The 27,992-nt window shown below is 38.6% G+C and overlaps 1 protein-coding gene across 3 annotated transcripts in view; it reads left to right on the top strand.

The window, feature by feature from the left end:
* Window positions 1–5,763: 5,763 nt before the first annotated feature.
* Window positions 5,764–27,992, top strand: part of MLIP (muscular LMNA interacting protein) — a 104,499-nt gene continuing 82,270 nt past the window's right edge. For all 3 annotated transcript variants that reach the window (XM_077782374.1, XM_021551162.2, XM_021551163.2), the window contains exon 1: window positions 5,764–5,912. In XM_077782374.1, coding sequence (XP_077638500.1) covers window positions 5,841–5,912 — 72 coding nt within the window. In that variant the 5' untranslated portion in view covers window positions 5,764–5,840. The remainder of the gene's footprint in view (window positions 5,913–27,992) is intronic.

Genomic DNA, 27,992 nt, shown 5'->3' with positions numbered 1-27,992 from the left:
CTTAACTCAGAGGTGGGGTCTGGCCCTGCTAGATTTGAATGCCATGACTTTCTTTTCATGTACATTAAGAGTGCATTGATGGTTTTTACGATGTTTATACAGTTTGTTTTCCTGTAAATGGGATATAGCACAACTCAGTAACCTGGCAAATTCTCATATTTTATTCACATTCTTGAGAAAGATTTTTCAGGTGATCATTCATATATAACTTCAATGAATGCTTTTACAGAATTAGAAAGTTCCCAGGAGGGTATGGCTGACACAAAAAGAACAATATCTCCTAGTAACAAAAGGGATGTTTTATTTTGAAAAGATGGATTTGCGCTAACAGTATGATATCAAGTCAATTGCATCCACTTTGTTTCTTTATTATCTTCTACATCTGCATTTTAATTGATAGCAATAGGAATATTAAGCTAACTTCATTCATTTGCAAAATGAACATTATCTTAGAATCTGCTATGACTGTAATATTAAAGACTGTATAATGTGCATAAGCATAGGCTTAAATGATACCGATAAATGAAATTTTATTTAAAATATTTGTTTCCCATCTCTTTTCTTCCTCCAAACTATACAGAGTTCTTCCACCGTGACTCAATGTTTGATCAAGGCATGTTGCAAAATTATCAATCTCAGAACCTACAAATGCTTTGGCACTCTAGCGAGTAATGTACCATTTACTACTACTTTGTGTCTTACTAGACTGTAAAAAAACCCACAGACCCTCAGCTGTTATAAATCAGCCTTAGATTGCAGAACAAGTTGTAGTTGAAAGCTCATACAATAAGAGTTCTGTTGAGAACTTAGTATTTTCTTCATTTTTACTTCACATGCACAAGTGTTTGGTTTATATTTTCCATTAGATCTTGGAAATCAAAACATTTGCTATCAAAAATGACAAACTTTTAACCAAATGCTGTTGCCATTCAGGTCAGTTTTAAACACTGAGATTTTTATCTGTCCTTCACTGATTTTCAAGGCAAATTTCATATTGCAGTTTTGAAAATTTTGCTGTGAGTATAAACTTACTGTGGTAACACTCTCTATGGACATGCAGCTCTACAAAATAATTTGAAGCCTATGCTTATTCAAACTTTCATTAAGGAAAAAAAATCAGTGGCAGTTAATTGTGTTTTGCCCTTGCTCTGTATAAGAGGGACAGAGGCAAATGTCAGATGCTGGTGTCCTTATCAGCACTGAGTAAAGTCTCTTGAGGCTTGGCTGTTTGATAAGAGTGGGCAGAGACAGAAGGTGGAGAGACTCAATGGGAGTTGGTCTGTTAATGAGAGCTCATATCCTGTATCCTCATTTCCTGCTGACCTGGGAGGTGACTAGAAAAAGCTACTGCCTGGCTATGGACTACTTGTTTTCTATGGGGAACAGACTTCTCCTCATTCTCAGCTGTCACATAATTTAAAAGATAGCTATGTAGGTATATAATGATTTATTAATGTATTTCATTAGCCCCATCTCATTATTGTTGCATCCATTACAGTGGAGGAAGGCATGGCAAACAGTACCAATCAATATAGGAGGGAAGATTTTTTTCTTTGTGTAACTAATCTATTGATGTATATTTTACAGCCCAGGATAATTTGGTTTGTTGGGATGTAGCAGCAATATTCAGGGACATCATCTATATAGCTGAAACAATGGATATCTGACAGAAGAGAAGTCTGTTGTTCCATTACTATCTGTACTCCTGGAGGACAGTAGATGTAGGACCTTGCCATAGCACAAGGATAGTCCACTTTAAAACCATTAACTTAAAAGACCTGCAAAGAGAAGAATGCATGTACAGCTTCCATGGACTGCCATGGTCAGAAAAGGACCTGAGCTCTTGGAATCAATTTACTGTAATGTTGAAGTAACCTTCCTTGTTTTCATCCTCAAACATAAATAAACTTCTCCCTTGGAGAAAATTTGTCGAGGAGCCTTCTGCTCTCTGTACATGACATGTAGGACTCTGCTTCCTCACACACAAGCAGAGACTTGTGGTGCCTGTGCTGTTTTCCTTTTTCCATGCCTGCAATCTCCTGCTCTGTGAGTGTTTGCAGAGCCAGCGGGGTGGACCAGGGAGTGACAGCAGCAGCTGTCAGGTGCTGCCGCAGGAATGTGGACCCATCTCTCCTAAGGATCAGCTTCCCACCCTTGGCTCCTGGCTGCCTGGAAGGTAAGCCTGCTTCATATGCTGTCTCTGTAGCTCTGTCATGCTCCTCGTTTCTGCAGGGATCCTGCTGTGGAATACCAGCTAGAAATGCTGCTGGGGTTCTGTCTCCCAGGCATGTGCGTGTGACCTTGGGTGCATATGACCTGGGATAACACGGAATGCTTGCTGGCAGGGCACGATGGGGCTGAGAGAAGGGTGAGCACCAGAAATAACCTGGGAAGCTCAGCTTGTGCCATCTGCTGGACTGGCAGTTACTGAGGCACTCTACTGAATTTAGTGCCTGTTGTTCCTTTCAGCTTTTTGACTGAAGTGTGGGACAGAAATGTTAGAGCTTTAAATATCACTGTGAGAGTAATTTCTGTATTAGGATTTTTAACTGGTAAATGTGACTTAAGTTGATATTTTCAACCGAGTAAATTCTCATTGACCACATCAGGGGTGGAATTAATACTTCAGTTTAATTCTTATGGTGTGTCTGATGCTGAGCAAATAAAAGCTACAGGCTTAGGAGAGCAGTAGTTCAGATGTGTGACGTGTGGTGCAGCCACTGGCTGGCAGCCCTGGGCTACTGCTGAGCCAGGTTGAAAATGAAAACGTGCAAATTTAAAGAATTACAGGAGCCACAAAAGTGAAAACACAGCTGAGAGAGACACAAACTTCATGATTGCATCACAAGCATTCATTTGTTTCCTTCTCCAGGAATGGCAGATCAAATGAGCACAGAAAACACTTCTGTTTAAGTGCCTTATTTACACAATACTGTTATTTGGGATATTCAGCACTTCCATCTCACAAGAAAGCCCACAGTCCTCTCCTCCATCAGCTTCTTCTCTTGGGCTCTTGTTTCTCTTCTGCTCTGAGAAGAGAAACTGGTGTCAAGAGATGAGTAACTGTAATAAAAAGAAGCAAGTGGAAATAGCACAGTAATTTAGGCAATGTCTAGAACATGCTTTTTACTTAGCACCTGTTTGCTCTGTTTTCTCTTGTGAAATAAAACAGGAAATATACAGTTACTAACAGTGTCTCAGAAAGTTCTTAGAGTAGAATAACCATTATTTCTCTGTAGGAATAATAAATGTACACTCATAATTATATAAAACCAAATTCTCAGATGGTTAGGATCATAGTCTTTTCCTCAGGTTTGATGATGAAATGCCATGCTGAGCAAGGTATGGAAGATAATAAGGTGATGTCAGCTTTTCTGTGCTATCTCCAGGGTCCTTATATAATAACATTCAGGGTACAGAAGAACTCTGCATCCAGTGTTTCCTGGGCTCCTTGATTTTAGTGTGAAGTTTGATGTCATATTCTCTTGAATTCATAGCCTCTTTTTCACATTCCCATCTCCAATGTAGTTTGCTCCAAGTGCCTTACAGTTGCACAGTCAGCAGCATGATGCATCCAGAATATAAATTTTTATTCATGAGAAGTGGAGATTCTCAAATGAATGCTTTAGATGCTGTTACAAGAATGTTAAAGGGAAACCCACTTGTGAAACTACATACTCTTATCACTCTCTTATGTTAAAATTATTGAGTACAGTTCACTCCATAATCAATTGCTTGTGTCTTTCTGTAGTGATTGTTTTTGATATTAAAGGGTGAGCTGACACATGAAAGCAGTATTAGAACCTGCAAGTAAAGACTATAAACATATTTGAATATTAAATTTTAGGGTAGTTAGGATGAGTGCTAAGTCACATGCAGGTGACTCCCCTGGGAGCCACTGTTTGGAAGCCTGCTGACATCCAGGATCTCCCAGCTAGCAGAGGGACAGGGCTGGGAGGGCACCAAGCCCTGCAGGTGAATGAACCCACCTGAGGTGCTCCTGTCCTTGTCTGTCAATTAAAACCATTGCAAATTGACAGATTAAGGGGACTGGAGGGGCTTTAGGTTCTTCACCTGCACTGCAGGAATGGTCAGGAATGTAAGCAGCAGCATAGTGCAAGCTGCTGTTTGGAACCCACTGAAGACCTCCTTTGAGATCTTTAAGTGGTGCAAAGGCATTAGGAAGTCCCTTGCCACAAGGATAAGTCTCAGCCTCACAAAAAAGTTTATGGAGATATGAAATTAATAGTTTGCCTTCCCACTGAAGAGCAGAGAACTGCAATCTTTTTCTGCATATTATGTCACTTACTCTTGCTCCTTTTGTCCTGGCAATTCCAGGAGACACAGTGGGGTGTATTTCTATGTCATGACATCAAGCTCATATTTATTCCCTCTGCTACAGCAGCCTTTGCAGATTTGACTGGTTCTTTGATTTGCCCTGCCATATCTGCTCTTCTGATGGCTTTCTTACATGTCTAAAGACACAGGTAAAAGAGAGGCTAAAGAAAACAATTGTCACTGAAGTAATTTTTTGTTTGTTCTGAAGAATGTTTCAGAATAGGAACAGTGTAAGGTTTTATTAGTTTTTCATATATAAGGTATATAGACCATTGGGAGATAACTGGCTGCTTTTTCTAACTGTTCAAGGCTCTAAAGATCACATGAGTGTAGCACCTCTAAAGAAACATGCATAAAGGAGTGTGCCTAGTTAGCGTTCTTGAAAAATGATAGATGAAAAATGGTTCAATATTTATTTATTTATTCATTTATGCTATCTGCTTATCTATTTTATGAGAGTCTTCTTTTACCAATGTGTTGACAGGAAGAGGTAGAAAGGATGTGTTTTTACTAGGGAATTAGTGAGATTCTTAAACAGCCAGCTTTAGAGCATGTCTAATGAAGCACAGATTACCAGAGAGCACATTCTTGTTTAACAGTAGGAAACATTTTCTGTGTTACTGTGTCTTCATGCTTCCCCTTCACATGCAGAGCCAGCCTTGTGTGTGAATCACACCCTAGGCAACACGAGCCCAGTTGATGTGGCAGCAGAAGGGTGTGTTGTAGACCTTGGCACCATCAGCAGAGCTGCTGAGAGGTTCCTCCAGCCCTGCAGTTTCTAATATTGGCCTCCTGACTTTATCACTGTGAACCGGAGCCAGGTTATTCTTCAACGGTCAACAAACTCCACAACCACCCTGGGACGGCTGTCAGCTCCATGTTAGTTGTTCACTGGTCATTTCTTTACAGTGCTTGCTGTATTTCAAAAGTGCAAGATGTCATTCTGATATTAGGATAGGAGAGTACTCTCTGCTTGAGGGAATGTGGGGATAGCTCCGTCCCAAACACTCAACAAGTCAAAGACCAATAGTTATGGTAAACCACTGTTTTAAAGTGCTTTTCTCTACACTTTTGTCTCGACATAGCACATGTGGTGCCAGTGAATTATATTCATTATTTTGCTTGCTTAGTAATCTCTGTGAACTGAAGTTAGTGCTACTGAGACATAGCTATTAATTTTCATGACTTTTTTCATATGAGCTTTTGGGATAGAGGGGAAAAATGAGAGAGTGAATGGAGCTGGTAACCAAAATCCATCCTGAACAATCTGCTATGATACCAAACCAATGTTTATTGTTATCAGAGGCAGCTGTCTGCCCTCTCTCCACACTTCTATTTGTGGATTTTCAATGGCTATAAATGGAAACACACGCTGACCAGAAATCACCACAGTGCTCCTGATACTTTTCTGTCCTGACTCCAAAAGTACAGGGATATCTAACATGTAGTCAGGTTGAATCACTTCTGCTCAGGATATTAGGTGATTTTTATTCCTCTGGGAAATGGAGCTAGGAAAACATGAAAGCAATGAAAGCAAAGCCTCAGGAAGAGAAACATTAGAGGAAAAGCAAATGGTAAGATATGTTGAGAAATGTTGATATTTTAAATTTTTTAAAATGTAATTATAAGCAGAAAAATAAATAATTAATTGTACTTTATAGGAGTATTTCCTGGCTTCCTTTAACCATTGACCTTGGAGATTAAAACTTCATTCATGTATATTAAATTAATTAAGACAGTGCATTTCTGTGGAGATTATGGAAATTTGTGAATTCATTTTGTGTGCATGTGAAATGCAAAAACTGAAATCTGGTTAAACTTTTTTGTCATAATCTAAACTGATAGCTAATATCAGTGGTTTTCGTGTATTTTTCTTAAGGGACAATATATTATGTTCCATAACTTTTGACCAATAAATAGCAGAAGAAATTGTTTGTATCTGGAATGGGTCTGAAACTTACTGAAAAAAGGTGTGACCAAAACAAATTATTAAGAGAAAGTGAAAACAGTCAAAGCACAACTTATTCCTAATTAGCTGAGGCTTGCAATGCAATTTGTAATTTGCCTTGCACTAATGAGGTTTTATTCCTTGATAACACAAAAAGGGCAGTTTATTCTTGGCTTTGCAAAGCTGTGAAGAAAAGTGGTCATCATTCTTACTAAGAAACAAATTAGCACTGAATTTTTTAGCACTTAAATGGTGGTGTTGCATTGATTTGGTTTTGTAGTGGGCCGACTTTTACTCCTGTTTAATCACAATGTTGGCCTCTATCAGCCTCAGTTAAATTAGTTTTGGCAAGCTTGTGTGTTAGTTAACAGTTTTCAATATCTCTTAACCAAGGCGAGGTGCATTGGATAGGAAATAGGAAATCACTGAAACTGAAAGTAATGACTTGGTCTTATAGTACTTTTTCTTTAAAAAAGCAGAATTTATCTAAAGAGTAATATGTGAAAGAATATTGCTACAGCTTCATTGCTTAAGCTCTAATGGGAATATTATTTATTGTTTTAATTGTTAATTTTCTCAATGAATGAATTAATTGTTTAGACAGTGTTTAGACAAATTTTCAATTTGTGGTTGATATGTAAAATATAAGAAAAGCATCAAAATTAAAAACACCTATAAAATCCACTTGATCTTCAGGAAAGGTTTCTAAGAAAACCTTTGACATTTTGTTCTAGCTCATGCAAAGAGAAAATACATAGCAATGTAATCAGCCTGTATGGTTATCTAATTGCAGATTATATCCTCATGCACAAAGAATTGAGCAGCCAACCTTAAGTAAGGCTTTTCTAAAATGCAGAGTGCTTCATTTGGAACACTAATGATCTGCTGTTGACCTTCTTTGTGTGCATCATTTACTAATTTTAAGAACAGCAAATTGGAGCACACAGGGACTCTGCTGATGGGAGCCATGCTAACACCCATGTCAGGTCACACACTGTTCAGTAGTTTCAAAATTAAATCCTCCCAACACATTGAGCTGAGAATGTCCCTTAGCAGTGACAGGTCACATTCCTGTGGGTGCTCAGCGAGGGGCTAGAGACGCCTTGGCTCAGGGGTTTCACAGCACTGTTGGCAGTGGAAGATTGCCTCTGGTAGGTCCTCCCAGCCCCTTCCCTGTCCCCTTCCAGCTGAGCCCAGCCTCCTGTATGTTCCACCTCAAACTGTCTCTGCCTGTTTAGTCTTAATGCCTTTATTTCTGTTTGCTAGATTGATTTCCCTTTGCCCCCACATTTTTTCCCTAGTTTTGTATCCTGGATTTTTATTGATTCTACCCTTTACTGTTTGTTACATGCAGGTCAGGTCAACTGACTGCATGGGAGCAGTGTCAATCTGTGGTACAGATACTATTTGTACATGCTGTTGTGAGTGTCTGTTCACATATTTAACTTCAGTAGAGCAAATACATACACTATTTCATATTCTGCTTCCACCTCCTCTGCTACCTTTTTGCACTTCACCTCAGTTGCAAGCTCTCTGTTTTGCCGTGCTGTGTCCTGACAAGTCTGCTTGTATTCCTGAATCATGAACAGCCTTGCATGTGTAAGAAGTTGTTTTCAAGGCTTTCCCAAATTCCCTGTGCTTCCAAGCTGCCTTCTACAGTATCCCACTTACCAGCTCCTGGGTAGGCTGAGGTCAGTTTTCCTGAAGCCCAAGTTGTGTGTTTTGGTACTTGTCTTCCTCAGTTCCCCACAAGGCCTTAAGGCCTCACTGTTTCATAGTCACTACAGCCAAGCCTGCCACTGAGTATATCCACAGGCACTTCTTCCTTTTTTGTGAATAACAGATCCAGCTGTGTATGACACTGCTTGGCCCGTCCTGTGCCTGCATGAAGAAGCAGTCCTTGACACCCTGTAGATATTGTCTGCATTGCTTGTGCCGTGCCATTTTGTTCTCTGCAGGTGTCACAAAAGCTTGAGTCTCATGTGAAAAAACCCAAACAAACAGGGTGTGCAGTGCAGATACTTCCTTGAGTTGTTTAAAAAACTTGCTGTGAGGAGCACTCTCCACTTTCTCACCCCTTCCACGCTGTCTGTAGCCCAGTCCTACTGTGATGCCACCTTCACAGCCCTCTCCTCTGATCCTGACCCACAAGCATTCACCCACCCCTGTTAAACCTGTACAAATGCTCTCCCCATTTTAGCTGCTGCTTCATGCAGATTGTCTTTTCTCTGCCTTTCTGAAGAGCCTGTGTCCCTTGCAACACTATAGCCATGTGAGCTATCCCACCACATCTGTTATTTCTGTAATGTAGTTCTATGACCTATATGTATTTGTGTGTGTAAAACCAATCCTGGATCTGTATGCCTTGTTACAAATATTTTCTAGCTATTTTCAAAAGAACAAAATCTATGTCATCCTGAAAATACTCTGATTGTAGCATGTGAATCAAATAGAGACCAGCTCATGCTCAGAGTCTAACACAGAAGATAACATCACAGACAGTTTTACGAAGTGGTATTGTACCTTTACATTCACTGCTTACTGTGCATGAGATAAATAATATAAAATTCTCTACAACGTCAGGCTATTTCACGTAATATTTGTGAAATTTATTGTTAAAGAATTCTTATCCTTGCTTCCTGGAGGAAGACTCATCAGCCAGAATCCTGAAGAGAGTCTGTGTGGAGCTGACTTTGAGAATGAAAGATAATGAAGGGCCCATTTTGTGAAGGGAAAATAGAATGACTCACTATAAAATAGATTGGACTAAGTAGATATACTTAGGGACATACTTTCCCTTTTCATAGCTTTGATAGCTCAGAAGGACTCAGTAATTCCAAAGTTTCCCTACTGAAGCAGTGGATCACCTCAAAAAAGTCTGTTTTCATTCTGAAGTCCTTATCCCTTAATGCATATTGCCTTATTTGAATTTACTTTAATTATATTTCACACTTGTCTCTTTCCTATTTGATCTGTTCTCTCCCCATGAACAACAAAATAATGTTTAGATTGGTATGTTTAACGGGGAACATTTAATCTTTGTACTTTAGTTTGCATTATATGGGTTTTTCTCTTTACTTTCTTCTTACATGGAGCAGCAATAAAGAACAATTCTATAGAGAAAATAAATCAATCAAATGGCTATATGAATCAGAAAGGATGTCATGCCCTCCTTGAAAAGGCACTAAGGTTAGGTTTTGAATGACAGGGTTGCAGGACTTCATTCAGAGAATTAGCATTTGCTTTTCACAAACACTTTGTGGATACAGCTGCTACGGAGCAAGGCAATTTGGATCAAGCCCACCCAAGTGAAACAATGGTTAATCTTCCTACTCCGGTAGCAACATCGGAAGTCTGATAATATAAAGTTTTCACCATGGGAAGTGTGGGAAGTAGAGGTTCCTTGAAGAAGGCAGCCTGTTTCCTGAAGTTTGCCACCTAAGGGAGCCCAGACAGAATGAGGATGGTGACTAATGAGGTGATGGCAGGTCTTGCTTGCAGGTTTTGTTGATTTAACAACGTGCAAACCAGGTGAGAAGTGAGTATGAGATAGGAAGGGTTGTTTGAAAAGCAGAAGATAAGAGAGCTGGGTGGAGGCTGGTGGGAGTGGGCAGGGCAGGAAGCTCTGGGTTCAGCCGTGCCTCGATGGAAGCTCTTCTGCCGGGTCACCCTACCTCTTGTGCTGTGGGAGATGGTGTCAGAGATGGCAGTACTTGTCCTGGGCTTGGGCTGTCGCTTCTTTGGCAGGAGCAGGACCCCATGGGCAGTGCTCTGACACATTCCCTCTGGGCGTGCACTGCTGAGCCAGAGAGGTGTGCTGGGACCTCTGTGGTTTGCCAAGGAGGGACAAGGAGCCCAGGGAAGAACAAGTGTTTGTGTAGATACAGGGAGTCAAACCCCTGGACAACGGGATCATCTTTGGCACAGCAGAAATCTCCATGGCTGAGGAACAAGGACCAGCTGGGTCTGCTCACAGAGATGAACAGAGCCTGTGCGACACACCATCTCCTGGGCTGCTCCTCTGGTGGGGGGAGCAAGCCTGGAAAGTCAAGGTGGGGGTGATGCAGATGCTGCTCCACAGAAGATATTTGGAGTCTCTGAGAGGGGCAGGTCTGTAGGTTCCTTGTGATCAGGTCTCTCTGTAGGTTCCTTGTGATCAGGTCTCTGTGTCCGTGCCGAGCTCAGGGCGCCCGCCCTTGTATGCATCCGGCCAGGACGGCGGTGTGGGGTCACACTGCTAAGGTCATGCCTTTCTTCTGGGAGGGAGGAGGCGATAATCACTGCATGTGAGGGCAGCAGGGACTCCAGGGGGAGAAGCCCAGCGGCTCAGCCCAGAGTGCAGACCGTGCAGTGCCTCAGCAGGTTACACACCATGAGGAAGCCGATGGCACATGCACGGAGGCCCGACACAAGCCCCCCCTCCTCTCTGCCTGTCCTCTCCCCTAGCAACACTGGCTGCTGGACTGCCAACTTACATTCAGGTGAGACAGTACACATGAGAGGTAAAGTGAGTTTAAGTTTCTTCGCTGCTTTTTTTTGCACCTTGACTTTTCTAGTTCCGTCTCCTGTAATAACACACCTACCCATGAAAGAAAGTCCTAAAAATAGGCCTGACTCTTTTCCTCAGTTTCATAATTTGGTGCTGAAGTTTGAGTATTATGCTCATCTCATGACATATGATATTAAATAAACACAAAAATATAGGGTCAGAGAAAGCTTTACATGAGTATATATTTAAATGATTCCTGTTTATCTAAGAGGAAGGTTTTGCTCTTGCTGTGGAGGATTTGTGTGACCACCTCTGGGAGATTTTTTCATGTAGCTGAATTCAGGTGGGTGAGTTGACACACTTAAGGCATTTTGTGTTACTTTGTCCCAAATTACAGCAGCTGTGGCAAAAAGGGTTGCTTCAGAAGAGCAACTTTCAAATAACCCAGAGCTTTGTAGATCAGGACTGAGGCTTTGTAGTTGCTACAGCAATAAGATTGTAACATGGTGGAATTGCATCATGCTGTACAGGTGTAGGAAAGTGAACAAGACAGAGCTCCAGCCAGAAGATCAGCATTTCCTCTTGCATACCCAGAGTTGCATTCCTGCCTGTGTGGAGGCATGGATTACGTCAGCAAGCAATCACCCAGAAGAGGAGGAGGAGGGAATTAATTGGAGCCTGCACGTAGCAGCATATTTTTAGCACTGTTGATGTGACATTAAACAGGACAAAAGAAAGTGGGAAGCACTGAATCTTCGTCTGCCCTTCTTTCTAATCCTGTCACTGAACATAAATTCAATGAGGCTGCCTTTTCTTTAGGCTGATGCCAGTCTTACAGAGGCACTGCTGGAACATTTAAGGTAGGATTTGGTTGTATCAGGGAAAAGAGCTATTTTGGAGAGGTGTCAGCAGTGATTTTGGTTGGAGGTTATGTGAAACAATACCATACAATATTACACAGAGTTTCAGAAGAAGAGTGCAGCAGATTCCTCTAGGAATAGGGCTTGAATATTGTGGTAAAAGAGGCTTTTCATGAACACGTAGCAATTGCCCGTTTTAATGTTTTGGGGTGAGGAAAGATAAGAACCCCTGTAACAGTTGCATCAATTGCTGCCACAAAGTCACTCAGGGCAATTCAAGTGATTGAATTTTGGGTGAGGCATCAAGAAAAAGAGTGTTAGTATGGAGAGACAGCCTGTGTTGATTAATTAAAGCAGTCCCGGGAAACAATTCTAGGCATGAAACTATCTAGATATCAGGTAAATGGAAATTTTTCTCTGTGGTATTGGTATGAGACTTCCCTGAGTGATACTCAGGTATAACCTGTGAGTTATAATGAGTGATAGACCATTTACAGAAATACGTTTGGCTAAGGAGACTGTTATTTATAAAAAAAACTATTTTTTCCAAAGCTATTCCTCAGGAATGTGTGAGTTATGGGTGATACTTGTGAAGATGTTCACTGTCCACTGCTCACACTGAAATTCAGAATGAATTCTGGGAAAAACTCCTTCATTAGAAATATAGTGCAGTGCTGGAACAACCAAGGAATTGATGGGCTATACACTCTGGGAAGTTTTCAGGACTTAACCAAATGAAATAATGGCTTTGCTTTGGCAGTACTCTGAAGTTGAATCTATATGCTGGAGTGAATGATTTTTGGAGATTCCCTCCAAGCAGTTCTTTAATTTAAATTTGAACTACACTACAGCATTTGTCATGAAACATGCTTATAGCTTTTCCCATCTACAAATTGCCTTTAACACATTTAGTTAGTCTCATACACAATGAGACTGTGCTTGTTATTAAGGCATCCTCATTACAGCATTTTAAGCCTAATGTTTTAAATTCACTGTTCTTTGAATTCAGAATGCACTCAATAATAGAGTGGCAGCATTACATCTTTTGCTATTGTATGAATTCCTGAAAATAGAGGGTTTTTTGTGGTTTAACCCCAGACAGCAATTAAGTACCACACAATTGCACCCTCCTTCGCCTTTCCCACCCCACATTGTGGAGGAGAATAAAAAAAACCATAAAACTTGTGGGTTGAGATAAAACAATTTTTTATCTGTTTAATAAGTTTATCTGTTTAACAAGTTTAATAATTGAAACAAAATGAAACAATAATGATGATTATTATGACAATAATGAAACAGAGAAATAGAGAGGAATGAAAGCTAACAAAGACACTTGGTGCACAATACAATTGCTCATCACCTGCTGACCAATGCCCAGCCTGTACCTGAACAGCAGTCAGCTCCTCCTGACCAACTCCTCCCAGTTCATATACTGAGCATGGTGTTCCATGATATGGTTCATAGCTTTGGCTGGTTCAGATCAGCTCTTGTGATTGTGTTCACTCCCAGCTTCTTGGGCGCCTGCTCCCTGGCAAAGCAAGTCTAATCAAGTCCTTGATTTAGAGTAAACACTAGTTAGGAAAAACTGTAACATCAGTGGGTTACTAAGAACTCTATCCCAGCTGAAACCAGGACAGACTACTTGACAATGTACAGAACAAAAAGAGAGAAGTGGTTAATGAAAGGGATAAAGAAGGCAGATATTAACAAAGCTGGGCTTGGAGGACAATGTGCATGTGGTGTCTCACATTCCTCCTTAAGGGGAAAGGGGCACCCAAGATTCACCCATGCCTGTGGTTGAAAAGGAACTACAAAAGTCAGAGGATCTACAAAAACTTACAAAATTTTATTGGTAAATTATACACATGGCATGGAAATTGGAGTGTTAGTCCCTTATGGGATAAACACACTGCAGTGGATTTTGAATAAGGAGTAGGGTGAAAGAGGAGGGAGAGAATAAAGAGCGGGAGAAAGAAGGAAAGAAAGAAAGATCACCAGTCCTGGCTCCAGCTTCAATCCTGCTGATGGAGTGTTCAAGGTCCTGGATCAAATGTGTGCCTGGGTTTTGTGGGGGTATGTTTTTATTGATATTTTTTGCCTGTTTAGAGCTATGTCTCACATTCTGTGCAAGTTAGTTGTCATATAGAATTAATTCTTCTAGATCCTTCTGGAAACAGGTTGGAGAGCGTTTGGGGGTCTTTGATGGTCTTGATCCCCTGCTACTTGGTCGACCTTTTGTTGGCAGCCCTTTCCTGCTTCTTGACCTCATTCTGGCACTTTTACTGTGCTATGTTTGCTTATCTCCAGAAACCAGAACAAGGATGTTTATCCCAGAAAAGTGCTGCCCCTTAAGGGAGGCATCAAGCCTCCCTCAAGTGATGGTTGCTTATTTTCATCTCTCCTTGAGAAGAAGATTCCACTGGACAAGGAGAAGCTGGATCAGGGTAGCCTATATTTCACTTTTAAAGTATATGGTCTGCTGCACAGAGGTTAGCAAAGGCAGGCTGAAAAACACAAACTGTGTGGAATGAGTTTGTGCCAGAAACTGATGATGAGGCACTGGTGAGTACCTGCCACTTTCTACCAGGATGGAAAGTGGAGCAATGACTGGTGGTCCTTAATTTCTAGGAGAACTCAAAACCTTTCCTTCCTGTTGCTTCTCCTTTAGAGGGATGCACTACCCTCACCTCTAAATTCTCTGTTTTAAGGGAGCAGAATTTCAACTCTTGATTGAACATGAAGGTCGTGCAGGAAACCTTTCTGCATTTCACACTTCATTTTTGAGAGTTAACTGTTACTTTTCTTGAAAGATCTGATGGTGACCTGTAGTATATATTGCAAAATAATTTTGACGGAAAATTTACAATATTAGGACCTTCCTGGTAACAAAGATCCATTCTTGAGGAAAAGGAGCAAAAGCAAATTTATTGAACATAGGTGAAAAATTAATTTTGCTCAACCACTTTCAATTTGTTCAGGATTCTCAAAAGTAGAACCTAACTGGTTGAAGCTTTTCATATCTTGGAATTCTACACAAATGAATGTATTCCTACCCCAGAACTGACAGAATTCCCCAAAGCAATTTCACATTTTTCTCTATGAGACAGAAATTGAATCACTGCCATTCTCTCTCTGCTATATCATGTTTCTTGTTCTTGAAGAACATTTGGAAACCAAACATGGAAAAATGATAGTGTTTTATAAATGTTATGTTCTTAATTGCTGTGAAATGAATCAACAGTATTTGCTTTAAGCATTTAAAACTGAAGATTCAGGGAAGAGCCATTAAAATTTTTTCCCCTGTTGAAAGATTTAAAATTATTTTTATATAAATTCCATGTATCTCATAAAATGTTACTGACAATACATTTATCACCATTTTACTCCTTAGAAATACACCTGTTTCTGATGATTTTATATAAAATGAATGTTTGAAAAACATCATTAGATTTCAGCCTCGAGCAATAATTAAATAGTTTAATGTACTTCTTTAGTAAACACACTGAAATATATCCAGATCAAACTTGAAACATCAACTGAGTTAAGTGATAGTCAGACAAAGAGTAATTCTTAGCAAAGCTCCTGAGTCAAAAGTTCTTTCAGTCTGAGACAACAAAAGCAAAATGCAAAGTATTTGTATTTGAAATTCCAGCAGAGGAAAGGACATGATTTGTTTTTTTCTCTGCTTTTCTTTAATATTGTATGTTTTCACTAATGTAATGGAACAGATCTCAGTTAAAAATACAGCATCTTTCCTTATAGAAATCTTATTTACAATCTTTTAGATGAATTGACACTGATATTTACATATTTAAAAAATTAAAAGTTAGTGTTTTGTTTTTTTTTTTGGTCGGGAGAGAAGTAGCTAAGCCTAAGAAGGAAGATTTTTTTTAAATTTCATTTTATTTTTAATAACAATATATTCTAGTTTACAATGTCTTTTTCTGTGAAATAAAGTGTATGTGCTGAAGGATTATAATGATAAATTATTCCTTTAATGACTTTCAGTTCCTTCCCAGTTTTTAAGTCTTAGAAGTCAGGGCTGTGCGCCTCCAACCTTGCCAATGACTTGTGGTGACACAGTGCTGCACCGTATGATGGATTGCCTGGGGCTTTCAGAGGCTCCAATGCACTTTAAAGTATGGGAAATAGGATTATCAGAGCAAATTTGATTTTCACTTTGTTTTATTTGCTTTGTTTTATTCATAAGTGTTACGATAAAAGTGTCAGTAACAGGATTACAGGCTATTTCTTTGTTCTCCAATGGCAATTTTGCTTAGGAATCACCATGACCAACTAGATCAGTATACAATGGAATCTAAAAAAAAGTTGTTACCCACAATGGGACTGTAAGTAAAATGTGGTAAAATAAACCCTAATATTTCATCCCTTTGTTTCCAACTGAATATTTTTTGCATGCTTCTTGGTATATGTAGAAAATCTAAGTCAAATGGTTGAGATGTCCAAAGAAAGGGAAAGTTGTAGTTTTCACCCTTCTACATAATGACAATCAAAGGGATGTGTCCAGAAAATGGTTCTGCAAACTGCAAAGTGCTCTCAGAAGTTAACCCCTGGCAGCAAGTGTGTGGCTAACACTCTGCAAATTACTAGGGACAACTTAAACTAGTTTCTTAAAAGCAGCTGAATTTGTAGATATTAGTCATTTTTAAGAAGTGTAAGTGGTCAGACTGCATGACTTCTAGGAGCACTGCCTCTATGAAGTGCTCAAGTACTGCAGATATGAGTGTCATGTAAAAGTATGGAAATAATTTTCATGATGCTTTGGGCAGGGTATGTCTTTGGAGGGGTGTGAGATTGGGCATTGCAGAATTAGGATATGCTTTGACATGTGCTGATGTAGATTTTCAGAATATCCTCTGGTGTAGCAATATTACATATTCCTCAAAATTCAAATCTTACTTGAAATGTTGATCCCAATATTCTGAAGAAATCTCTTTGCTGTTCCTATGTTGGAGTTTTCTGATAGGAAGCTCTATTAAGAACAGAATTACTTATATTCTATTATATTTATTGTGTATTGTAGATTTCTTGTAAAACATTATTTGCCTATGAAATGGTATATTAGAATTTTCTAATTAATGTTCTGGGTTTTTTACTATTTCTCATGGAAGATATTACAAGTTTAGATGTTCCTTCATTAATGCAGGAGATAGTTGCCTTCTTTCAGATTCCTTAAACAAGAACAATTTGTTCCAATAATGGAATTACATTTGAAATAATGGCTTTTGTATAAAAAATAAATAGTTACAGTTGTTATCTCACTGAGCTATCTCAGGGTGGCAATGATTCAATTTGATAGTTGTCCTCCTTTGTAAGTGCAGAAATTGTTTTCTATTGTAGCTACCCTATTTTTGATGTCTGTAAGAGGGTGCAATTCTAAATGGATATCCAGCAGCTTACACGTGTAGTCGAAGAATTTATCAAATTTTCATGACATACAAATGATTTAGAGGGCTACTCACTGACATAAAAGATGCTATGTATAAAATAAATTTGTATTCATTTATATATAAGCAGATATCCACTTTCAATCAATGTGTGAGTGAGCAGATGATTATTTTACAGTAAATCTGTTGTTACTTACATGTCTTCTTGCAAACAGACTATATTATATGTAAAGTGATGATCTATGTGGCATATCTGAAACACTGCCCTACAAAGAGATGCCAAACAATGAAGAGCAGTGGTTTTAGTGGTTTTGTATTTGCAGGTATGGGACATGCAGGTATGGGACAGAATTTGCAGCATAAAGTGTGAAAGGAGTTGATAAGCTGTTTTGTAAAAGCAGCTTTCACTTTTGAAGCAGAATGCTTCAAAAGGTATTTTTAGCATTATTAGATGCTTCTGAGTTCTGTGCACCAGCTTTTCCTCTCAAAAGAAGAGACCAGAACTTGTTCAGAGTGTGACTGTGCCTGCTTCTGAGAAAATCAGGCCATTCTGGGAAGTATCCTAGCCAAATATTCTTTTTTTTTATCTGGGAAGTGGAGGAAATTGTGAGAGGGATTTTAGTACTCCAACTTAGTGAACATAAAAGGAATCAGATAATATTTGAATTCCAAATTATTGTTTTGGAAACCAGTGGAGAATCAAAATCATTGCATAAATATTAATAATATTTGCATCATCATTAGCATTACTAATATTGTAATTTTTAATGTATATTGCAATTTCACCCACAAATCATCTACATCAGGGCCTTTTAGCTCAAGGTTAGGAGTAACCAATGACTATTTATCTGCAGAACACACTGCACATGCTATTGTGTGCTAAATTCTTCATATGAGTTCTTTATAAATGTCTTTCCAGTTCAGAGGTTTGCTTTAAACAGCTATTGAGTATGTGGAAAAGGAATTCAAGTGATCTTGAAGCAATCTTCAGAAGACTATGACCAACTTATTTTTTCCCATCTGATGCATGAATAAACATCCCAAACTATTATATTATTGAATTCAACAAATAGTTCTCTAATTAAATGTGTGTAACTAAAAATATGCAGATTTCATGAACAGAAAGTTATTTCCATAATTGACAATGTTTTTGTGCTGGAAAATGAAGCATGTTTTAAAGCAGTTTTAATTATGGTTTTAAAACCATAATTGTATAATAACTTTAAAATGTTTTCTGTGCTGTTACTTTCATTTCAGAGGAATAAACATATCTGACAGAAAAATAATCAGAAAATCAATTTATGTCTATTAGCTGTGTGCTGAAATCAGTTATTCAGAATTCCTCTGAAGTGATTGGCTAGGTGTTATGTGGAATGCCACGTTCTCGGGGTGTTTGGGACTGTTAACCCCAGAAAAATCAAAAGGCACTTTTTAACTTTTAAATAGACACAGGACAATGAATTATATCTCCGTGAAGTTTATTTGCACCAGACAGTTATTTTTCACATTTGTTTTTTATGTTATCACCTCTTAATTGCACATATTTTGGCCCGTTACTGGGGTGCCATCCCTGCCTGTCCTGTCCAGCAGAACAGCGGCGCTCCCGTCAGGAACGCCTCTGGCTCTCGTAATGCGGCTCTTCCCGAGCATGGCTGGAGATGTGGGCTGTGCTGCCTGAGCAATAAATCCCAGTCTGGCTTCGGGTGTGAGATCAGCATCCAGGTGGATGTTGAGCTGAGCCAAGGCAGTAACAGCTCTGATTAAGCAGCAGTGGTAGCATGGGTACCCAAGGACTTTTTATCCCCATATTAAGACACACATGAGTTTACAGGTGTGGAAGAGGGATAAATATGAATGGAGAGGGAGCAGGCGTTGCAAAGTTGAACCTGGGAGAAGCATAAGTGCTATTTTGAGCTACTAAATTGGTTTTGGTGGGGAGCTTCAGTACTTCATTGTTTCCTGAAGCAATGGGACTTAACAAAAGCACTTGTCAGTAAAATCAGTGCTGCAGGGAAAAACACTGGTGAAGTAAGAAGTGGGGTGAATCTGAGGGGCTCTTTGCACTCACTGGTGCTATGGCAAAGTGTGGCATGTGCCACAAGCCTTTTTAGTACTATGCACCATATACATTGTTGTAATACAAACATTAGACAAGACTTGAGAACAAAGTTGATAATAAGACAGAAGAGGCAGAAAGTCCTAAAAATAATTAAACGAAGGTGGAAAAAAAGTAATAAAAGCAATTCTCCCTGAAATGGGAGAAATGAAAGAAAAGGGGAAAAAAGGTAATTACTTTTGAAAAATGAAGTTTTAAAAGACTACAAGATGGTGGGAGTGAGAATTAAATAGATATGTGTGATTTAAAGAAGTTCAAGAAACATGGGAATAGAGATGGAGAATGAAAAATAGGAGATGTGTTGGGCGGAGTTTTCAGCAAGCTTATCTTTTAATAATTAGCTGTGAGTAGCTGTATTTTATTTGTCAATGTAATAATTCCATAATTTGTACCTACTATTAAGTTTCCTCACACTTTTGGTAAATAACTGTGTAGAATTCACAGATTACTTGGGAGAACACCTGTAAATATCTTCTAAGTTATGGCTTCACAGCAGAAACTCATCCTGTAATGTGTTTATAGCAACCCTTTGCATTGGTAAAATGATTCTCCCAACATCTGTTAATTCCCCACTAGACACAAGCCTCTTCCATGAAAAAGTTTAGTTGTGTTTTTTTCACATATTACAGGATAAAGGCTTTCAGTAGGGAGACTAAAACTTAGTGCATTTTTCTTGCTGGCTTCATCAGCACTGTTTTCCATGCGGGTTGATGCTGATGCTAGGGAAAAATCTCTCTTTTCCTTCTGTACAAACACATTTTGCCATTGATTTCCATACCCTAGCCTAGCTGAACTGTAAACAAGATTTCCCTCCTTTCCCTCTGGCACTTTATATAAAACACTCAACTGCACTCGTAACTCAGTCTTAACAAATTGTTTTTGTGCTGATCCATAGAAATAAATGTAGATGGGTATACAGAAGATTTTATAACCTGCAACTGCTGTATAACTAGAAGATATTTTTCTACTCAGAGAGCTGCGAATGATACTTTGCATCATATGTTAAAGTGAGAATGCTTCAGCTCTTTTCTTGATTTATTTTGCTGTTATTATTTCTATGGTTAATATCTCCACAGTGTTGCAGGCAATCCTCTTTTGCTGCTACTCTTTCAGTGACGTCGTTGCCTTCTCACTCGACAGCACTAGGCAATGTGTCACATCTTTGGTTGACCTCTTGTTCTCCTGTATTTCCTGAAGTGTTTACAGGATTTGTGGCACTCCTGCTCACTGCACTCCAGGCATGAGAGGCAGCTGCTGTGCTCCGGCCTGGCAGGAGCTTTGGGCATTATAACAAGAATTGTCCTTTTACAGCTTTGCAGTGTTCTGCAGTCCCATGGTTCTTTATTTGAGTCTAGAGATAACCTTGTATTTTTTCAGCATTAGGAAACCTGAAGTAATATCAGATAACATAGATTTTGTGGTTGCTCTTGTTGTTTGTGGGCTCTTACAAAATTTTGGTTCCTTTATTTTCATTTTGGTTGTCTTCTGTCACAGGAACAACAGACTGACTGCTATTAATTTCTGACTTTTTTTTTTTTTTGGCATTTAGTTGGCACCTGTTTCTCTCTGATAAATACTTAGGACTATGCCTTTGTGTGGATCTGTGCACACACTTCATTAGCAGCATTGCTCCACTGATTTTGTTTGGATTGCTTCTGTGATTTAGTATCCATAGGGACCAGAGTTTGCAGTTGAAAAATTTGATAACTCCATGAAAATTATTGTTTTAAGCACTGTGTGTCTGCTAATACTGAGATGAATGTAAGCACTGATTGTATGTCCCTTTAGGAAGAGCACTTGTGCTGTTAATTGCTAATGCTCAGCTTCATGTGACTCCTTTTCTGCAAATGTAGCCAGCCAGTTTTGATTATATACCATTTTCATTATATACCATTTTGTTTTGATTGAAAAAAATAGCAACAAGGCCCCAAACACTACAGATTTTTTTTTAAACTTACCACCACAGAATTCAGGTATATCCAGACAGCTGGCTTGCATACTGATATATTCCCTATTCCTGCCTGTTATTATGGGCTCTCTCTAAAGGATTGGCTGCAATGAACATAGGTAAAATTTGGGGGAAATTCCTCAAAAACACACAAACTTTATTTTAAGGATTTTCTTGAAAACACATGTAACTATTTCCTGGTTTTAGCAGCATTTTAATATTCCTATTAGGGAATGTGTGTGTGCATGTCTGTCTATTTTGGCACAGTTTTGAAATAACTCATTTACACTGTTTGTACTAGAAGATAACAGTAATTCATTTTTCTCTGGATTAGAATGGGATTAAGGGAATGGTAGTTACTTAGTGCAAAAAATATGATTCCTGTGCTTATTTGGATTTATTTTTTTTTTCCTGCAGTGTGGATTTAAAAGTGCTCAAAAGAAATTGAATTAGCATAATATGACAGTTTTTCTTCCCTAACATAATTCTTTCAGTCATGAAGGAGATGTATTTAATAAAAGGGATATGTGTCTCCTTCAGCTTGGCATAAGAGTTCATATTTGGTAATGCATAGCAGCAGTGACTGATGAAATACAGTAGTTAGCCTGATGACTAATTTAAAAGTAAAAGGAAAATGGGATGATTGGACAGAAGGAAAAAGAATGTATCATATGTAAAATATTTTTTATCACAAATAGGTCAGAGCTTATTTTGTATTGCAATGATAGTTCACTACTGAGCTCCAAAATACTATTGGGAAATCCCCATGTGTCTGATCCTTCAGAAAATAGTTAAGGTGCTTAAGAAGAAGATTTTGAGCCATAGTTTGGTGTTTCACTGCTACGAAAAAAAAGGGAAAAGGTACAATGTAGTAAGAAGAAACAAAAAGCAACTTTGTCTCTTACTGTTTGTATTCTCCCCTAAAAAGATGGAGGTAAAAATTCAATTAGCACAATTAGTCACAGACCAAGATTTGAGTTCCCCAGGAAAACACTCTACAGTCAAATTCTGCTGCTATTTTTTGCAATTTTTAAACTTTGCTGGAAAGGATGGAAGATGAGACCACTGCTGGTGAGTCATGTTGATGACAGAATGGATGATGTCAAGTAGGTGTTTGGCTGCAACACTAACTCTCCTCACCACTAAATATCTCTAGTGAAATAATGTATCAGGAATGGAGGATTGGACCAAGCACAAATGTTTTGAAGTAATACTGTGAAAGCAGGTAAGGTGATGGCTTGCATTTTTCATTTGTGCTTTGGGTGCTTCCTGGTGTAAAACTGAGGCTTAACCTGCATTTGTTAATCCTGGAAAAAAATGGTATGTGTGAGGTACGACTATAATATTCCTTGCTTGGCTCACTGCTGTAAGAACAGTGTTGGCAATATGTGGTCAGAAAACAAGAATGGATGACTGAATTGGAGATCCAGTCCATCTAGCTCTGAGTCCTGTCTTCGACTGTTACTTGAGGTTCATGTTTATGATAAAAAAAGGCATAGTGAAAAGGATAGATATTCCTGTGTCTTCCTGTTCCCCCTGAGTTTAATGTAAGTAAGTGGATCTGTACACTGTGGATGTATTTTCTTGGGTTTTGATCTGTTTTTTCTTTTTGGCATCTGAAACTTCCTGGTGCAGCAAGTTTCATAATAATTACGAGCTGTCACTTTTTTTGTATGATAAATTCATGTGGTGCCTCATGGCAATTTTGTTCTTATCCCAAGAATCCATGACATTGTAGTAGAAATTTAGCTTTATACAGATCTGTTTTTCTATTCAATGTTACAGTAGTCATAGTCTTGTTCTAGGTATCCACTATCTCATGTTTACAGGGAATCTTGTGCATGAATGGTTCAACTAATGTTGCTTAGACAGAAATAATATCTCCTCTTTGAGATGTGCATCTGAGTGAGAAACTAATCTGATTTTTTTATATCAGTTATAAAAAAAAGAGACTATGAATAATCTGACCCATATTAAACATTTACCTTTGAGTAGGATGGACTGCATCTCAGAAGTGCCAATTCCTCTCTATTGCATGTAAAGAGAACATGCAGATTTTTGTTCTGGACACCTCTGCATTTGGGTGGATGAATATTGCTTTTGGGGAGGTCATTCACTGTGGAAGAAGAAATATACATTATCCTGGGAAAAAACTGCTTTATGAATCGTTCATCATATAACAGGCTGGTAAAATGCATTTTACTTGCTGTCCTTCCTCAGACACTCTTAGGACAAATGGCAGCCAGACCCTTTGGGCACTAGCTAAGGTGTTTTTGCAGTACAGATGGAAATGGCAAGGAGATTTTATACAATTAATACTCTTAAGCAGGACTTTTTTCCTTAATGTCTGACATCATGGTGTGCCCACAATTTTTTTTGGTGAAATTGTCTATAACCTCAAGAGAACCCATTCCTTGGATGATGTGTTTCATTTAGATTGCAGCACAGTCTCCCAAAGGTCACCCAGAACATTTTGATTAATGGTACCTTGTGTCTGTTTGGCAGCTAGCAAAAGGGAAGAAAAGAGAAAAGACAAAAAAGGCAAGGCAAGGTGAAAGAAACCACTTTGCTCCTTTAACTAAAGCAAGGTGGCAGGTAAATGTTATCGTCTCAAGCACATGGTGTGCCGTGTTGAGGAACAAGAGATGATCCCAGGGTCAAGGGAAGAGGAGAGCTGGTCTCTGCCCTGGGAGATAATGGGCCTCAGCTTGCAAGTGCCTTGGTGGTGTGCCTTTAATTGAGAGCTTGCCATCTTAAATAAATTCCAAACATTTGGTCTCCCTGATGGCTGAGGAATCTGTTGCTGCCACACTGAACATTGGCACAAACACGCTGCCTTGAGATTGATGTTGCCCTTCTAATGTCAAGTCTTTCCTGCTCCTGATGCCAAATCCATAGAGTTTGATTCCTCTAGGTGATTGGAAACTGTATTTTGATTTTAACAATTTTATAATAGGCAAATATGAAAGAAAAATTTATTCAAAAATGTAAACAACCCTACACTGAGCCACTTAAGTAGGCTTCAAGAACCTCTAGCATTTGACTTATCCTGGTTATGCAGTTTCAGTAACTAACAGCAAATAATATTTAGTTCCTGGTTGTGCTTTCTGGCATTCTAGCACTAATCTTTCTTAAAAAAAAAGAAAACCAAAGAAAACACCAAAAAACCCAAAAAAGACCTTTGGACCTATTTATTGATAGTTCTGGCCTTCCAACATTCATTCCCACTAAAATTTCAGGTGCAAGCATATTTCAATGCAGAAATTGTAAAGAAAGTATCTGAAAGTATCTGAGCATTTAAAATTTATTCAAGACCTATGCTATGAACTTTGGATGTGGAAGGCAGACTCTAGATTTTTGAGACCTACAGAAGACATCAATATTTTACTTGCTAGTCTTCAGAAATAATTGAAGATGAGAGAGTGAGTAGACCCCAGGTTACAGTAATTTTTCTCCTACTAATTTGGAGTCTAACCTTGCCTCAATTACCTGATTTTCATTCCATAAAATCAATAATTTAGAAATTCTTATTGTAGCTAACAGGGCTAATCAATAGGCTGTTTATTCATCTCTCCTGAATTTAGACAGCTGCATTTACATCTGAAGAGGTTGTTCAGGCTCGTGTTGCAGTTGGTGAAAGGAAGTAGGGACTTCTTGGGCATTACTCTCTGATGTAGTTTAGATGCCTATCTTCGCTCTAAGAAGTGTCTAATCTTTCTCCTTTGCCTATAATGTGGCACCTTGAACGAGCTCACATGTTGATTTGGTAAATAACCTAGGTTTCATTAACTGTCTGTATAGGAAATGTCCCTTTAAGTTAGCAGAAACTTTGGCTTTTCATAGTATTGCAATACTATTTTTTTATCTGTCAATTCATTTAATTCATTGCTCAGAGATATATTTGATGTGAAACCGAGGTATCAGCAGGCACACTAAAATTTTTGATGTGAATTTCAAAATATAGACAAGTGAAAATTCAGGGAAAATGTAGACTGAAATCTGGGCACAGCCCCAAGAAGCAGCCGTTGACATTCCTACTCCTGTGGAAAGTGTTAGGCTATATTTAGAACCACTGTTTATGAGTGATAGGAGAGGGGATTCCAGTTGGGAAGAGTACTTTCAGCATGTAAAGTATGTTAGGCTTTTATTATCTTACACACTCTTTTCTTCATGTTTTCTGAAGCTATTTTTCCCCACAAGCTCTTTTAATATTCTACCACACCATATATATTATTTCTGGTACATTGGGCAAGGCTCTGCTTGTGTTTCTCTCTTGAATAATAAAGGATCAAATAGTCAGAAGAGCATTCAATTTGTACTGTTAATTATGTGAGTTTAAGTACAGCAGTCTCCAGGTTGTAATAAACACAACTCCTTCCTCTTAGGGAATGTTGCCATTTAGACTTTGCCACTGCAGTGGGATTGAGCCAAAGGGCTTGTAGATTCCTTTACTGACTTGTCAAAGAGAATAGTCCTGTAAGTTTACTCTCCTTGCCATGTTTGTGAATTCAGGACAGTCTCTGATTTAGTAGATGCTAGTCAGGAAAGAAAAAAATTGTGAAGGGACATAACATGCTTTGAGAGAGGGCAATCACACCTGTAGAAAGAAAAAGGCTGTTTGATAAATGTAATTATCTGTATTTTCCTTGGCAACTCTATTGTGTTTTGGGAAAAAGAGAATTAAGAAATGTGGAGAAGAATAATCTGCTAATGGGATGATTTACATATACTTAAGAAATGCTTTTCACCCAGTATTCATTTGTCAGAAGGAGATGGAAATTATTTAACTACTATGTATTCACTGATCATCACAGATGGTCAGTGTATCTGCCTTCAAATAATCAATGAAAGCTTCACTTAGACTGCAGAGAAGTTTACTATGCCTTTATCATGAAAGTACAAGACAGAAATATGTGGAAATATCCCACTTCCATTGCTTGAATTTTGCTTAATTTCAGAGTGCAAATACTCTGTTGAGTATGAATTAAAGCAGTAAAATTATGCAGGAAGTCTGCAACAATTCTTGCAAGAATTAACCAAAATTATAGCAACAGATGAACCATTTGACTGTTCTCATCTAGCTTTCCCTTTCTGTTAGAAATCATAATGCAAAAAAAAATTCAGTTCTAGGGAAAAAAATGTCTTGGAATATAAAATCTTTACAGACAAAACAGGTTTTCTCACTTAAACAAGAGTAACTTTACAAAAGACACTCTGTCTACAAATACAGGACATTTGTAGGAAGAGAGAGGAGAGGGTTGTTGTTGGAGTGATACATATGTACCTATAGACACAGCAACACAGACAGAATTTAAATCCATGATACTTATCAGAGGTACCGACCATGGTACCTATAGCAGGTAAACCCACTTAGTACCTGTGACTAAACCAGATGCTCTGACTCATTGCCTCTGGTGTCAGATTAACCTAATTTCCTTTGTGCTTGCACTCATTGAACTGAAATCAGAAGTCCTTGGCAGTAGTTTGTAAAAATTATTTTTATTGGGCTATTTTGTACAGGGAAAACTTAATTCTCTAGGGAAAAATTCTACACTGCTTAAGGTAAAGCAAAAATCTGGACAGTTGAACTAAGGAGACAAAGAACATCACTTGCAGACAAGGAGTTGGGCTGGAAGAGAGCTGGAAAAGAGCTGCTGCTGCTCTTTTTATCAGTCATATTGCTCACTGGATTGCAGCCTCTTCAAATCAAGCTGGCTTAACACACCAATTGCCTGAAGTTGAGTAGTATGAAGTGGAAAAAAGTACGTATAAAACTGTTAGCTTCAGTCTGCTTTGATCAGAATTTACTGCCAAAAAAAAAAAAAAAAAAAAAAGAAAATACGTGAGTTTTACTGAAAATTGTTGTGGAATTATTCCAGGCTCTCTAGAAGATTCTGTACCTGACCTTTGCCTGACCCCAAACATGCCTGAGACCATGGAGCTGCCTGCCTTCTTTTTGTTGTGGGCCCCTCCCCTGCATTTGTAAAAAGATGTCCACATTTGCTTAATTTACAGACTAGAGGTGTGTCTTGGAAGGACATCTTAAGTTTTGTCTCCCTTCCCACCACCAAGCCCACTGTTCTAAAGATACTGTAAGTCTTAAGAGAGAAGGCAACATATCAGCACTGAGACAGAGCACTCCAATATTCTGAATATTCTGGCATGTAGATTAGTCCAAGAGGCAGTGCAATTTTATGGCATGTAAATTATTTTCAGTCCATTTAGTCTAAAAAAAAAAAAAAATCTGGTCTCTTCCTATTTATTTTCCAGATTTATACCACAATTCTTGAGCTAGAGATGACAGAAGACAGAAAAATTAAATGGCTCTTACTGACCACATTTGCCAGGTAGCTTACTACAGTGCAGGGCAAGGAAGAAGTCTCCTTTTCCAGGACCTGAGATGAAAAGCTTTTCCACCCAGAATAAGATTCAGACATAATTCAAATATCTCAGTTGAAATTCTGGAAAAACAATTTTTAGTCCCCTTCAAGTAATGATATTTTAAGGTTTTCTTATATCAAAATTTCCCAAGCACATCCATTTCAGCTTCAAATGGCTTCATTTTACAGTATATTATGAGTATTTTGGTGCCGGTCTGAAACCATATCTCTATCACAAATATAGAAAGCAGAATTTATTTTGGTAAATCCTTTCATCCTATGAATTTGATCTGAGCCTCCCTCACAGAACAGAGATCCACAGGTGATTTCTGTTTAATACAAAGGGAAAGGGAAAAGAATAATAATTGTCCCTTTTTAAAAGGCATCCTACTGGAGTGGGGCAGGGGAATGTGGGTGCCTCCAGCATCTTGGAGACCCAGTCTTTAAATAATTTCTTTAAACCAACCTTAAGATGCATCCCAGCCCCCAGATCTCACTCTCTAGT

The sequence above is a fragment of the Lonchura striata genome, chromosome 3 (assembly GCF_046129695.1).
Source record: "Lonchura striata isolate bLonStr1 chromosome 3, bLonStr1.mat, whole genome shotgun sequence".
NCBI classification, from domain to species: Eukaryota; Metazoa; Chordata; class Aves; order Passeriformes; family Estrildidae; genus Lonchura; species Lonchura striata.
This window is presented reverse-complemented; position numbering and strand designations above follow the sequence as displayed.